A 15000-nucleotide genomic window follows, 5' to 3' on the forward strand; every position below is an offset into this window, starting at 1 on the left:
AACGCTTACTAATTATATTCTAATAGGTCCTTGGGTTACAAAGAACCATTCCTATGATGTGATGTTTTAATGTAAGTTGAGAAACACCTAAATACAGTACTGTGTGTAAACACTGAAGTCAGTCGCCTATGCTAATGCAGTTGTGTCCAAGAAACATTATAACACAAAACCTTTGTAATCCAATGACTTACTGTACCCATAACAATTTGTAAATCTTGAAACACTTACCATATAAAAAACTAATATTTATTGGATAAGTTGTCATTTAACTAGAGATGGGAACAAGTCAATAATTACAAGCTGGCCCACTTTTAAACATTATCCCCTTTTGAGCTTTAATACTGGGTTTGTTATGTTTCGGCGTGGCACATTCGGCGTTGCCGTTTCAGCGTGACCCATTCGGGGTCAAAAGAAAAATTTAACTAATCGGTTAAGCTGTTGAGGCATAAGACTGTTCGGCGTCACTGTCTTTGTAAAGAAGAAGGAAAAAAAAAAAAAAGGATAAAAACATTGAAAACTTCCAATATGATTTTCTTAAGAGAATAAAGGATCCTATTAAAACATTAATGGAATATGTACTGTAAATTAAAAACTTGAATTGTCAAATACTGTATATGAAAAAAAAAAAATTTAGTAAAGGTACTTAACCTTAGAACTTAATTCCTCATTTTGTAATTATGGGCAATACTTTTCAGCACTTTTATATTTCTTTAGCTTTTTGGGAGGTGGGTATCCAGCGATAAACTTTCAAGAGATGCATCACGCCCTTTCTGAACTTTCCTTAAAGCATCAATAAATTTCCTGATGGTTGGATGATTCATTCCTAGTTCATATTTTAGACGTCGATTGGCAGCTTCGGCGTGGTTGTTGGTGCGATCTTCCTTATACGTGTATATAATTCGTTTATAAAGGTTCCATAATTTGGGAGGGAAAATAGGGTTCATTCCTGCATTTCGACATCTATTCTGTCGTCCAATATAACGATCTTCAAACCAGTGGAACATGGGTATTAGTTCATCAGGAAGAACTGCTGCTAGTGTATCCATGTATTCGTCCATCTTTTGTAATGAAATGAAGGCGAGCGCTATTATCATTTTGCCTTTAACGCAAAGTCAGAATCGTTTTTACAGAGATTTGATAAACTCAATGAAGCAAGATGTCTATGCATATTTTTTGCAAGATGGACAAAGCATCCATGTATAGTACACCTTATGAAAAAGAATAGGCGCAATCGTAAAAATCCCGTCAGCAAACCAAATTTCTGAGTAGACTAACTGTTGAAGCCACCTTATTCTTCCAAATAACAATGTCCTACTATTACCTTCTCCACTATCTCCCAATAGGAATTTTTCTTCCACACCCAGTTGGGGAATATATAATGTATAGGACTCTGTTATAACTAGATTCTCTAGATGAGTTGGGTTAGTTGGTGCCTTTTTAATAATTTTCGTTTCCTGGAAATATGTTTTTGCATTGCAGGCAAAACTGGAGCTAAAGCTAAAGTAGCTTCAGAAGCCCCCGTTAAACATTCATTTACCACAATGGTTGGTGGCTCCAAAGTTTCAGCACTTCTTTTCTTAACACTAGTTTTTCCTTTTCAACCTAAACTTCAATTTAGGATCACCTTTGCTATTTGGGTAAAAAATCCATCGTGTATCACTTTGCTTCTTCCGCATTTGTATAAAATTTCTGCTTCCATTTTGAATAAAAGGGTTTACAAGACTGAAAAATATTTTCTTAAATTGTGCTAAACGAGAGAGAGAGAGAGAGCATATTTGACGGTAACGTATGGATACTTATTTGATAGTTAAATGGGTAAAGGAGCAAGAGGGATAATTCGACAGTTATAACAACCAAGCGCTAATTTATAATGTATAGGTACTTATTGGATGTTAAATGAGTAAAAGAGAAATAATTCAATAGTTATAATAACCAAGCGCTAATTTATAATGTATAGGTACTTATTTGATCTTAAATGAGTAAACGAGAAATAATTCGATAGTTTTAACAACCAAGCGCTAATATAACGCTGAAACGCCTTACATCGAAAAATTCCTTTGCCAAATCATCTAGCCGTATGGGCTAAGCCGAAACGGCAACGCCGAATGGGCTAAGGCGAAATGGCAACGCCGAATGGGCCAAGGCGAAACGGCAATGCTGAATGGGCCGCACCAAACCGTCCCATTCCCTTAATACTAGGATCAAGATGCACAACGCCAAAGCATTTTTCATTCCTTGCAATAATCATCCAATATATTTTTTTTACATTTACTTGTTAATCATTTATGCAATAATTAACTTAAGCATATGGTGTATAATGCAACATGTTAGCTCTGGTTATATGAACTACTGTATTACTAAATTACAAGCAAGGGTGGTCATAACCCTATGTAAATAGGCTAAACTACTTTTCATTATTTTCTTTTCCATGCTTAAATACTGATAATAACTCACAGGGATAACATGTTTCGTGCCATAGCACTCTTTATTCCTTGCTATCGTTGCATGAAGTAACTTCTGAACTTCGGCTGTTCGTCGTTCATCTTCTCTGCAAGAACTTCCAGAAGTTACCCGAGGAACTGGCGGAGGTTGTAGTGCTGTAAGGAAAACAGCTGTTGCTGTTGCAATGCCAACAACAAGTCGCTCACCTACAGTGACTCTCACTCTAAGACTAAACAAGGCATTCATCCCCTTGATCTGAAAAAAATATTGCTTTGATAGTAACAAATACTGAATATCTTAAATCATGAAACAATACTGTTCATTCCATTCTTATATGATGAATATCAAAAATTTTCAAAGTAATTTCTATTTTTCATAATTATACAAACCTTAGTGCTTTGCTATAGGCAAATAGAAAACAGCTATGCTGAGACACGGCAGTTAAATTATAACAATGTGTAAACAACCCCCCCGCTGGCTTATTCACAACCCGCCGAGATGGAAGCCTGGAACTTTCTCGGGGGCTGGTGATGGCGGGAAAGTTTGAGTCAAGGACTAAGGTTTGTATAGTCAGGAAATATACAAATTACTTTTTTGTGATTTGTTCCTACATGAATACAAACCATCGTCCTCAACTGGAGACTAATCCTTTGTGGGAGGAAGTCTCATTTCTAACTGGCTGGGAACTAAACCAGGAAACAAAAAACTCGAGCATCTTTGATGCTGAGAGAATAAGGGTTCCTTACACCTCGTGAATCCCAGAAAGAGAACCAGTGGGTTTCACGGACTTGACTTATAGGGGTTTTTCTAAAGCTGAAATCCTCTGTGTTGTAGACCTAGCAAGAAATGGGTTTGTTGACATTGCCCCTTTCAAGATTATGGGTTTGCCTGACTACATAACACTCCCCCTTATAAGGAGTGTGGGGGAAACTCGTCTGTGCCTGAGCATGGAGATAAAGCATGCAGAATGGGCTTACCTAAGTATTAGATCAAGTCCAACTGGTCAGGTCACTATACTGCTGAAATGGAGTGGAGACTCTTCTTATGGAGGACAAAAAATAAACATAAATTAATGGAGCAGAGGTTCTGAGGAGACAACCCCCCCCCCCCCCCCCATGACACCAATCACAGGAGCTGGCCCATTTGGCCTGGCAGACTTTTCCCAAGGATCTGTGGAGGTAACCAGACATCTGTTACGCAATTCCTCGTGAAAAGCCTTTCTCCGAGTGGAGATGCTGGATAACTAACATACGTAAAGTTGAAGGGATCCCACTGCATCATGGAAGATCCAGGTGTGTGGCTGGTGTAGCAGGATGGGGACAGTAGACAATTCTCTCAAGGTTTTGTTAGGAGGATCAGCAGACATAGTACCTCCTTGCTTGCTTATGTGGGACACTTAATGGTCTTGCCACTAATCAACACCACCGAGTGACCTGTCCAAAGAAGGCAAAACTTCTGGAGGGCTAAAGTGGCAGGTCTCATTTCTAGAATTGTTATATGTACACTAAATTTTGTTCATATTATATAAATAGAACTTGTGAGGAACATTATTTTTACCTATTAAATGTTAATGTAGAAATAAAAACGTAACTCTAAGGTGTCATTGTATTCTAGAGCAAGAGTTCCTGAATATTTCTCATGACTTATTCTATCAATGCCAGTCGCCGGATGTGCATGTTGCATGGGGGTCCCTCAAGAATTTTCCCGAGTCTTATAGAAAACTTGTTGTGCACATAAAAAAATGTGGAAAGTGGGAGGGGCAGAGAAACTTGATCGGTATTTCTAGGAGTGAACACTACTCTGTGTGGAGACATTTTCAGTTACACCTCTGTGACCCGGAATTTTGTACTTCATTTGCAATAATATACTGTAACTTGAAAAAGATAAGGAATTCTTGGAAGATCATAATATCATCAGAAACTCTGGAGCTGCCTATCATCTTATTTTAAATTTTAAACTACGTCCTAGAAAATTCTTCCATATTAGAAGTTGTTTTGTCATCTGTCTCTCATTGCATGGAGATTTATAAAGCCAAGACCTACATCACCGTACAACTTTTTGTAAATTATTATAGATTTGATGTGCTGTGAGTATTCTGTAAACCTTGTAAAATACAGTATTGTAAATACTTATGTTGAATATTAAATATAATTATTGATATTGTTTTGCTGGTTATTATTTTCTTTTGCTGTTACTGTTTTGTTATTATTTGCTAAATCATTAGCGTAGATTTTAACAGTCTACAGTGTGTGTTATAGCTGAACATAACAAGTGTGTTAATGTGTTCCCGGCAATCATGAACCGTCCAAGGCCAAGGCCAACTCCCAACCTTTCTCTGGCTATGTCTATAAAAAGGAGGAATTCCAGTGCAGGTATCAAGATTGGAGACCCCTTTCAAGGAGCTCATCTCTTTAAGCTACTATCGAAGGCCCTTTCTAGACAGGTATCAAGATTGGAGACCCCTTTCAAGGAGCTCATCTCTTTAAGCTACTATCGAAGGCCCTTTCTGGACTGAGTATCATTCCTCCATTTCACTGTTACCTTCATCTCTGCTGGCGCAGAGAGAGTGGGCTCCTTTAAAGATGCGTTTCATAAACTCTGTCCCTCTTGACGATGGATCCGTTTGTGGAATCTGAGTCACAGCATCTCGATACATTAGCAGCCAATTGGCCCACTGATTAGCCACTTAGTGCATTAGGAGCTTAAACGCCATAGCTCCAGTCAGGACAATGTCCTTCAGCGCCTGCTTCTTGCTAGGGTGGGGTAGGTCCTCCATGTCTGCTAGATAGCGACTGTACCCAATCAGTGGTCAATCCTCGAAAAGGCTACAGGAATTTTATGAGAGGATCTCCCCACTTTCTGAGTCCTCATTTCCAGACCTGAGATTCTCATTGCATAAAACTTCCTTGGCTAAGACCAACCAAGGGGCTCAAGACTTGGAGTTGCACTGCTAGGGGAGTGGCGGTCGATGGCTGGTTTCCTGTCCTTCGGGGGAAAGACAAGACTTCCCTTAGGCTGTAAATGTTTCTAGTACAGCAAAGGCCCTTGAAGAATGTCAAATCTGTATCTCCCTCTTCCGCATCTGGAAGACAACGATGATTTCCTAGGGCATGCGAGATCAGTGATACGTACCTGAGAGGATGCGTTGTACCTGAGAGGATGCGTTGGGAGGAGAGCGCACGTCTTGAAGACACGCATCCTGTATGGGGTCTTCCGGTATAAGGAGCAACGCCTGGGATGAATCCCATCTGGGAATCATGCTCATAATGGTAGTGCGCCTAGCAGACTTGTGTCTGGAAGATGTAATCAAATGCATGAGCATCTGTACACTTTTTAATGCGTGTCTGGTGGAGCTGCTTGCAGAAATGAAGAATCCATAATAGTGTGACTAGGAGATGGGCGACTGGTAAGCAAGCACCTGGGAGACGTGTCCAAAGAGATGGGCGACTGGTAAGTGAGCACCTGAGAGACGTGTTCCCAAAGACATATGCGATTAGTAACGTGCGTGCCTTGGTAGACTTGCCAGAAGACAAGGTCAATCCGGGTTAGAGCGCTGGAAGGAGCACATCTTGGGACGCATCAGGAACCACCTGCCTCGGAGACATGTGCCTAAGGAGTGCATCTGTGAGATGCTCCTATAAGGAAGCACATCTAGAAATACATTCGTCAAGAGATAATTGTGCCTGGTAGACGCATCTGGCGAGGCTCGTCGGAGAAAGAGCTTCTAGTAGGCTGATTGATTGATTTGAAGTTTTCTGGCATCCTGACATCTAAGGTCATTGACGCTGAGCTTCTAGTGCAAGAGAGCCCTGTAGAGATAAATCCTCTACAGGCAAAACTCCTGGATGATGTATTGGAAGAGGAGTGCCTGGAAGTCTGGAGAAAAGTAGACCCCCTACAAGGAATATCTACAATCCGCCTACAAAGAGGTTGGATGGCCAAGGTTGAAAAACAACCTTGCAAGCATGAACCGAAGAGCAATACTCTGAAGGAAAATTCCTTCAGCAGTGACGAGTCAGGTTTTCGCTCATATGACCTCCCATTTGGAAAAGCAAGTAATGAAGGAGCTCGGAGGAACATCTCTCACAGAAACCTGTCAGTGGACTGAAGACTACACAGAGAACTTGAAGAGACTGGAGGCGACTGCAGGAGGAACTAGAAATTCCAAGACAAACTTAAGAAACAGGTACTAAAGGGTGCCTGAGAGAAAACTCTCCCTCCAAAGCTTCCATAGGAAGACTGGAGCCTATGCATTTTCCTGGAGGACAAAGGAGGCATTTGCAGGAGGATCTAGAAGTTCCACAATGATCTGGAGAAGCAGCAACTGAAGGAGACCTTACCTTGGGAAAGGCGCCTGGGAGAAGACTTCCCCTCTGAAGCCTCCGAAAGAAGGCTGGAGAGTATGCAGCTTCCCCATGGACACTGGAGTGCCTGTAGGAAAAGCTAGAAGTTCCAAGTTTTACGATGATCTGGAGATGCAGCAACTGAAGGGCAACTGAGAGAATTCCCCACAAAAGACTCTAAAAGAACATTAGAAACTACTCAACTTCCCCGTGGACACCGGAGTGCCTGTAGGGAGATCTAAATGTTCCACACCTATCTGGAGAAGCAGCAAATGAAGGGCACCTCCTCAGTAGGGGTGCCTGAAAGAAGACCCTCCCTCCAGAGCCTCCGTAGGAAGACAGGAACTATGTGGCTTCCTCCGGAAATTTGAGGTATCTGAAGGAAGGTCTAGAAGATCCACAACTGTCTGGATAAGCAGTAATTGAATGGTGCTTCCCTTGAAAATAGCGACTGGGAGGAACTCTCCCTCCAAAGCCTGACACAGCAACTACTCCAAAGACTTCAGGGGTAGCTGAAGTGGTGTCTAAAAGTTCCACAACAATCCAGAGAAATAGAAATCGAAGGGTACTTCTCACGGGAAGACACCTAGGAGAGGACTCTCCCTCCGAAGACTCCTAAGGTAGACTGGAGAGAACGTAGCTACTACGAGGGCACCGGTTGAAAGAAGATCTAAAAGTTTCAAGGCAAACTGAAGAGATACATTTGAGGTGCCTAAGATCCCGCTCTTCATAGGGAGGATCTGGTAAGCTTGAAGAACCTAGGAGCATGTTCCAAAGAGCTAATATTCTGGAGGAGGCCTTTGGAAGGGAAAGGCTCAGGGTTCAAAGCTGAAAAAGACACCCGCAGTTTCCAACAGCATATAAGCAGACTAAGCCTCTGCAGGAACCCAGTGTAAGAAACTTCTTTTGTGTGTAGAAATTAACACACATACTGTATGGCTTCCTGGCTGACATTCTGATGGGTACCTCTTCAGATGAAATTTTAACTGAAACTAGAAACACTTAACCTTTATATAAAATGAAAAATATTTTTTTTTTATTAATAATATGTATCAGAGGACTAAGGGGTCCTATTCAGTGGTAGGAGCCTACTAAGTTCCCAAAAAGTTTCATTCAGAGGGCGGAGCCTAACCAAACCAATGGCCTGTGCCATCTCAAAAATCCTAAAATCTATACATCAATTAAATTGACAGATTACTAATAAAATCATATCATATTTTATTATTACAGCCAATACCAATTAATGCTAAACAAGGTTAAATCAGAACAAATGGCAAAGTCAGAATAAACAGCAAAATCACATTGGTTGCCAGACACCACTTTTCGACAGCCACATGGTACCATGCACAAGAAAAATAAGATCAATGACTTTTATCTTTATAGGTATCATGTATTTATTTCATAGCAAATTTCAAAATCTACCTCTTTTGAGGTAAAAGTACCAACATTAATACCATTAACATTGAGGTTTGAGGTTAAAGGCCCACGGCCAGTCAGCATCAAAGTCACTACCAGTCAAATCATGATGCAACCATTATTAGCCTGAGCAGATCCTGCTAAAGGCTTGCTTAAAAGTTGTGTGCCTAATTCTACAAGATTGATGAGGCATTTCACATAAATGATGGCACAGAAAGGCAGCTCACAAGTACTTTCAGCAGCAGCAGGAAAATTGTGTGGATCTAGACTCCTGACTCGGTCTTCCATCTTGAAATTTGGCAGTCATAATTAGCATACTGGATTGCATATAAGCAAGGGTTTCACAATAGAAGGATCTGGAGTGAATTGAGAGATTCTTGAGGAGGATATCAAGCTACAAAGCTCTGCATATCATCAGAACCTCTACCAGATGGTACACCAGAAACACTTAAGAAAAATATAAGAAGTTAGCTTATAAGATGTAGGCAGGTTAGTCATGAACAAAGCAAACTTTTCCATAAATAATTAAATAGCAACAATTGGGTACAACACTATGAACTTTCGAGAGTATAGTCTGGAAATAGCTTGAGGCGTAGCATACCTATCACTAGCCAAAACCACAGCCTAGTGTTCTCTGGATTCTCCCACTGGGAAAGCTACTTTTCTCTTAAATCTAGAGTCTTTCTCATAAGCATAATTAGACAAAAGCTTAACAAATTCCTCTATAAGAGAGAATCTAGTAAGCTCTTCTATTCTGAACATCTAATATTTAAGTCACAGTGTTGCTCATGACATGTGACAACACAAAAGGAATGAGGATCTTTATCCTTTAGTAACAACCCACTTGAACTACAGTACAGTACTAACATAAACTCAATTCAAAGCTAGTGGACGACATCCTTGATTAGGCTAAAGCTAACCAACACTAGTAATCACTAATCTGGAAAAACAGACAGCTATTGAAAGTTATCTACACTGCATGCAGGCAAAGAGTAAACTGAAAGGGGTTACCATGCTTATTGCCATGCAATGCCAGACAATCAGCAATAGTATACTAGGGGAGGTGAGGGAGATGAGAAATTTAATTTTTATGATAAAAATCGTCACTAGCGAGCCTTTAAGAGGAAGCCATGTGTGCTTCATTGAAGATTCATATAAATAATTTGCATACTACTGTATATTTCTAATCAATACAAAAATAACAACTTTATACAGTACACTGTACTGTAGTCAGCTACTCACCCTCATTTTATTTATCAACTGCTTATGTAGCTCATATTCTAAGAATGGTAGAGAATCTGAGATTTCTTTTGCATTGAGTTCACCTCTTAAATCTCGCTTGGGACGTGCTACTCTAGCTTGTATCAAGCAGCCTCTACCTGTTTAAAAAATAAATTCTTAAGCTGAATATTTGAAACATAGTATATTTTTTATTCAATATTTAATTCTATCCTTAACTAAGCAAATAAATTTGAAAAATATAGACGCAACTTCAGTATTGATACACACCAATACAAGAAAGAATATTCACTTTAAATCATATTACTGGTACAGATACATCATCGATTTTCTGGAATTGGATGGTTTGGAATCTTTTCTAAGCTATACATATTTATGAAAATCAACTGAAATTACCTAATTACAGATATTATTAGTGTTTGTGTATTAATGTATACAGTTTCAAATTTGTCAATTTAGTCTTTTCCAAAAGTATTTTGAAATCCTCATTTGAAATAAATTTCTTTAATTATAATAATGTATAGAGTTGAAAAATTGACAACTTAGTTGTTTACTTCAGTCTTTTGAAATCTTCATTCGAAATACATTTCTTTTATTAGCATGCCACCAGTTTAAATTTAAGATGTCTATTTGAAGGGAAGAAAATATGTATTTGTCAGTGTTCTATAGGTTAAATGTAGTGTATTAGTAATATATCAATATATTTCAGCCTTAGATTCCTATACTGTAAATCATAGATTATTAGATATCATCTTGCATTGTAATATACTGAAAACTGAATGTGGGTGTCAGAAAAGGGAGGAAAATTCATCTCTCCTCAAGCACTTTACTATGTAAGTAAAAAAAAAAATTCATAGAACAGAATTGATATATTTGCTTTCTCTCTTTTCATGTGTATCATTGCAGTTATCATTCCTGTTATGGTGTTCATTGTCCTGTCTTTCACAAGTTTTATATTCACGGAATTGTCCTGATATTCCAAAAAACAATAATTGTGAGAATTCATTTTTATTTATTTAACTCCAAATATAGATCATTTCATGATAATGTACTTTAATTTTTTTGTCTTCTTTTGTACATATGCTGAGGTGATCTGATAATAAGGGTGGCCTACAGGGCACTTCCAGGATTGTGACCCTCATGCAGATTGGTGTAGATTGAGAGGTGTGTGTGCTGGTATTTAAGACTTCAGAAATCTTGCAGGGAGGACTGTATTTGAGATGGAATGGTGTAGTCATGCGAGTGAATCTAACAAAGTGATTTCATATATAATGTACTGTCAGAACATCCCAAACTTAAAAGTAATTTGTATTTTCCTAACTATACAAACCTGAGTCCTTTAATATGAGTATGCTTTCCGCTTGACTGGAACTTTAGCTGTTAAAATTAATAATGAGGTGATGGTAGTTACAAGTAGGTGGTGGCGGGGAAGTCCTGACCACCAGCCAGGGTGGTTGAGGCAGGAAGTAAAACTTGTAGTAGGACTCAGGTTTGCAAAGTTAGGAAAAATATAAATTTATTTTAAAATTTGTGATTTGTCCTTGCACAAATATCAATCATTGTCCTTTGGTAGGAGACTCGTCCTTAGGAAAGATAAAGCCCCTATAACCATACCGACTAGTTTAAAATCTTGGAATGTCAAGACACTTGGACCCGACAGAGGTACGGTAGTGTCAATTCCTACTACCTTCCAACATTGAAAACAGGTTCTCATGGGTTGGGCCTGGTTTCTGTCCAATGACAGATGGTTAAGTAATGATCAATATCCTCGGAGGGATATACAGTGAACCCTCGTTTATCGCGGTAGATAGGTTCCAGACCCGGCCGCGATAGGTGAAATTCCGCGAAGTAGTGACATCATATTTACCTATTTATTTAACATGTATATTCGGACTTTTAAAACCTTCCCTTGTACGTAGTACTGTTAACAAACCACCCTTTAATGTACAGAACACTTAATGCATGTACTACAGCACCCTAAACTAAAACAGGCACAAATATTAAAGGCGATTTTATATCATGCGTTTCCTAAACACCTAAAAAGCACGATAAAAAATGGCAACCAATGTTTTGTTTACGTTCATCTCTGATCATAATGAAGAAACAAACTCATTTAGTGTACACATATATGTATAGGTTAGTTTTTGCATCGATTATATTGATTATACAGTACTGTATGTTGATTTTTTTATTACCAATGTTTTAGTTTACGTATTTTTCTTAGGACTTCCAAATGAAATCTTTTTCTTTATGACGCCGCCTGAAACGACGGCGTGTACGCTCAGTAAACAACCACGCTCAGAACAAACAAGGCATTTAACGCGCATGATGATAGTGATAAATAATGATACAGTACATACAGTATTTACAGTAAAAGCATTTACAAAATATGTTACCTTACAAATATAAATTATACAGTATTGTACGTAGCAAAGCAGGAAAACAATTTACGAGAGAGAGAGAGAGAGAGAGAGAGAGAGAGAGAGAGAGAGAGAGAGAGAGAGAGAGAGAGAGAGAGAGAGAGAGAGAGAGATTGTTTTACGTACGTAAATGTAAATTTTAAACAAAAAAAATATGATAGGTTACAACATGTAGACTTTTAAAACCTTCCCTTTAACTTAATGCATACAGTACGTACATTACTAAACTATAAAACAGGCTGTAAGAATATTAAAGTAAAAAATAAAGATTGTTACTGTACTCACCACGAAAGAAGTTGAAGAAAAACTTGAATGGTGATGGCGATGAATTTGCTGCACAGTAGAAATGATGATGATGAAGCTGATGATGTGTTCTACTGTGCAGTCAATGATAGTATTTTACGTCTCTTCAGACGGAGGTGTCTTTTCCTGGGACACCTCTTCAACTTCTTCCTGGGAAACTTCTTCAATTTCTTCCGAAGGCGTACTAGCAGGAGGAACTGGCTCTTTTTTGCGAGGCTGGAAGAACATTGTGATCGGAAGTTGTTGCCGCTGCTTCTTTTTTCGATCCAAGAGCATCCTGTAGGGAGTCATGATGTCATCGACCTTGTTGGAGAATTGCATCGAGCGAACCATATCCTCGTCCCACTCTTGTAACATTTCTTTCGCCTCCTTGATATGGTTGCAGAACTTGGCAAGCCGTTCTAATGTTAAGCCCGTTTCTTCGACATTTTCTTGGGTCTCTTCCTGGGTATCACTCTCTTCCTCACTTGCCGATTTCGTCAGGTCTTCGAGGTCTGCGTCAGTTAGGGGCTGGGAATGGCAGTCCAACAACTCGTCGACGTCTTCAGTCGTCATGTCGCCAAACCCGTCACCTCCAATTATGGCACCCAACTGCACAGATTTCCGTATTGCAGAGTGTTGGATTTCCGACGGAGTAAATCCCTTGTCGTCGTAAACAATATCGGGCCACAACTTCTTCCAGCTCGCATTCACGGTTGCAGGTTTCATCTCTTGAAGTGCCTTCTGAATATTCTGCAGGCACGTGGCTATGGTGTACTGCCGCCAGTACGCCTTCAAGTTGAAATCTTCATCCTCGTCATCTTGGGCAGCATCCACACACGCAACGAGGTCCGCCAAGGTATTCTTCGTGTAGAGGGCCTTGAACGCCCTGATAACCCCCTGGTCCATCGATTGAATTAATGACGTGGTGTTGGGTGGCAGGAACTCAACCTAAATGCCCTCATGCGACAGGTCAGTTGCGTGTCCACCAGCGTTATCCATAAGGAGAAGGATCTTGAATGGCAAGCCCTTCTCTACGAGATATTTGCTGACTTGCGGGATAAAACACTGGTGGAACCAGTTGGAGGTCAGCATCTTCGTAATCCATGCTTTTTGATTATGCATCCAGTACACGGGAAGGAGATTCTTATTTTTATTTTTCAAAGCGCGAGGATTTTTCGACTTATAAATAAGCCCCGGCTTTAACAAAAATCCAGCAGCATTGCCACACATCACGAGGGTAACGCGATCCTTGAATGCCTTAAAGCCAGAGGCTTTGGCTTCCTCTTTGAACAGGAAAGTTCGCGACGGCATTCTCTTCCAAAACAAGCCAGTCTCATCCATATTAAAGACTTGTTCCGGCTTGTATCCACCTTCGGCGATAATATTCTTGAACGTCTGGTTCACGTAAGTTTCAGCAGCGGCAGTGTCAGCGGAAGCAGACTCCCCATGCAGGGAAACGCTTTTCAGGGCGAAGCGTTTCTGAAACTTCGCGAACCATCCTTTGCTTGCGGAAAAACGTTTCTGAGGCTGGGAATCAGTGGATGTCCCTGGTTGAGGATCATCTGCATCATCATCATCTTCAGCATGGATGCCGTCGTCGTCTTTAGGTTCCTTTGCAGCAAAATTCTCATATAAACTCAAAGCCTTTGTTTGGATGGTGTTCGTATCCAACGCTATGTTCTTCTTCCGGCAGTCGGCAATCCACACAGCTAAAGCACCTTCCATGCGTACGATCGTTTTATTACGCGTTGTAACGACTCGCTTCGCTGATCTGCTAAAGGTGATTGCAGCCGTCTTTCTAATGTTCGCCTCGTCCTTTTTGATATAGCGAACGGTGGATTCGTTGATGCCAAAATGGCGGCCGGCGGCCGCGTAACTTCTACCATCTTTTAACATGTCGAGAAGCGTAACCTTCTCAGCTATCGTCATCATCCTTCGGTGGCGTTTAGGCTCACTACCAGCCTTAAGAGAAGCAGAACGCTTGGGAGCCATTACAGTAGGATTTACGTACAGTACTGTAACAAAAAGTTCAACTTAAAAAGGTCGCACACAGCACAGATTAAACTTCACAAACTTAAGAACGTCTACTCAGCGATACGCGGTAAGAGAAAGTGAACGATCCAGCCCCGCGAGAACTTTGATGCTGCGGGTAGAAGATGCGGGCAAAACACCAATCACAGGCTAGATAACAAAACTTGAGTTCTGATTCGTCATCTATCAGCGCTTGAACCAATCACAACCCGTCTTACAGTACTATGATGCGTTGGTTACTCATAGAAGATGCCCCGCGCATACTGAACGTACGTAGATTAAGTACAATACCGTAATAATAATAAATAATGATAATAATACTGTACAGTAATAATAATAATAATAATGATAATAATAACAATAATAATTTTATTAACAACAACAACAATAATAATAATAATAACAATAATAATAAAAATTTACGTACGCTATTTTACGCCTCTCTCTCTCTCTCTCGTACGCTTATTCGAAATGTGATTTTTGCAACAAAGAATATTATTGGATGCAGTACTGTACTACGTACGTATACATACAAAAGATTCATGGAAAAGAAGCACATCCATTACAGTACACACCATTCTAATATGGTATGACTGCATCTGATTTGCGTTTCATGTTCGATTTAATTTTACTACGTACTGAATTATCGTATGATCACATTCTCTTTTCGTGTTTTATTTCTTTCTGTGCTGAATTATATATCATATGTAATGCAATGAACAATCAGTAAGAGCAGATATTACTAATTACAGTATTAATGGAATTACAGGTAACAAAATATCGTATTTGGGGGTCTTCAGATTTCGCGGTATTTTCGAATTTTC

The 15000-nt window shown here is 39.7% G+C and overlaps 1 protein-coding gene across 2 annotated transcripts in view; it reads right to left on the reverse strand.

Annotated features, from left to right (window-relative positions):
• Positions 1-15000, reverse strand: part of LOC137641604 (C2 domain-containing protein 5) — a 202801-nt gene that overhangs the window by 59342 nt on the left and 128459 nt on the right. For both annotated transcript variants that reach the window (XM_068374324.1, XM_068374323.1), the window contains exons 13-14: positions 9444-9580; positions 2455-2697 (exon numbers count right to left, since the gene is read on the reverse strand). In XM_068374324.1, the coding sequence (XP_068230425.1) occupies positions 2455-2697; positions 9444-9580 (380 nt within the window). The remainder of the gene's footprint in view (positions 1-2454; positions 2698-9443; positions 9581-15000) is intronic.

The sequence above is a fragment of the Palaemon carinicauda genome, chromosome 5, assembly GCF_036898095.1.
Source record: "Palaemon carinicauda isolate YSFRI2023 chromosome 5, ASM3689809v2, whole genome shotgun sequence".
In the NCBI taxonomy this organism is placed as follows: Eukaryota; Metazoa; Arthropoda; class Malacostraca; order Decapoda; family Palaemonidae; genus Palaemon; species Palaemon carinicauda.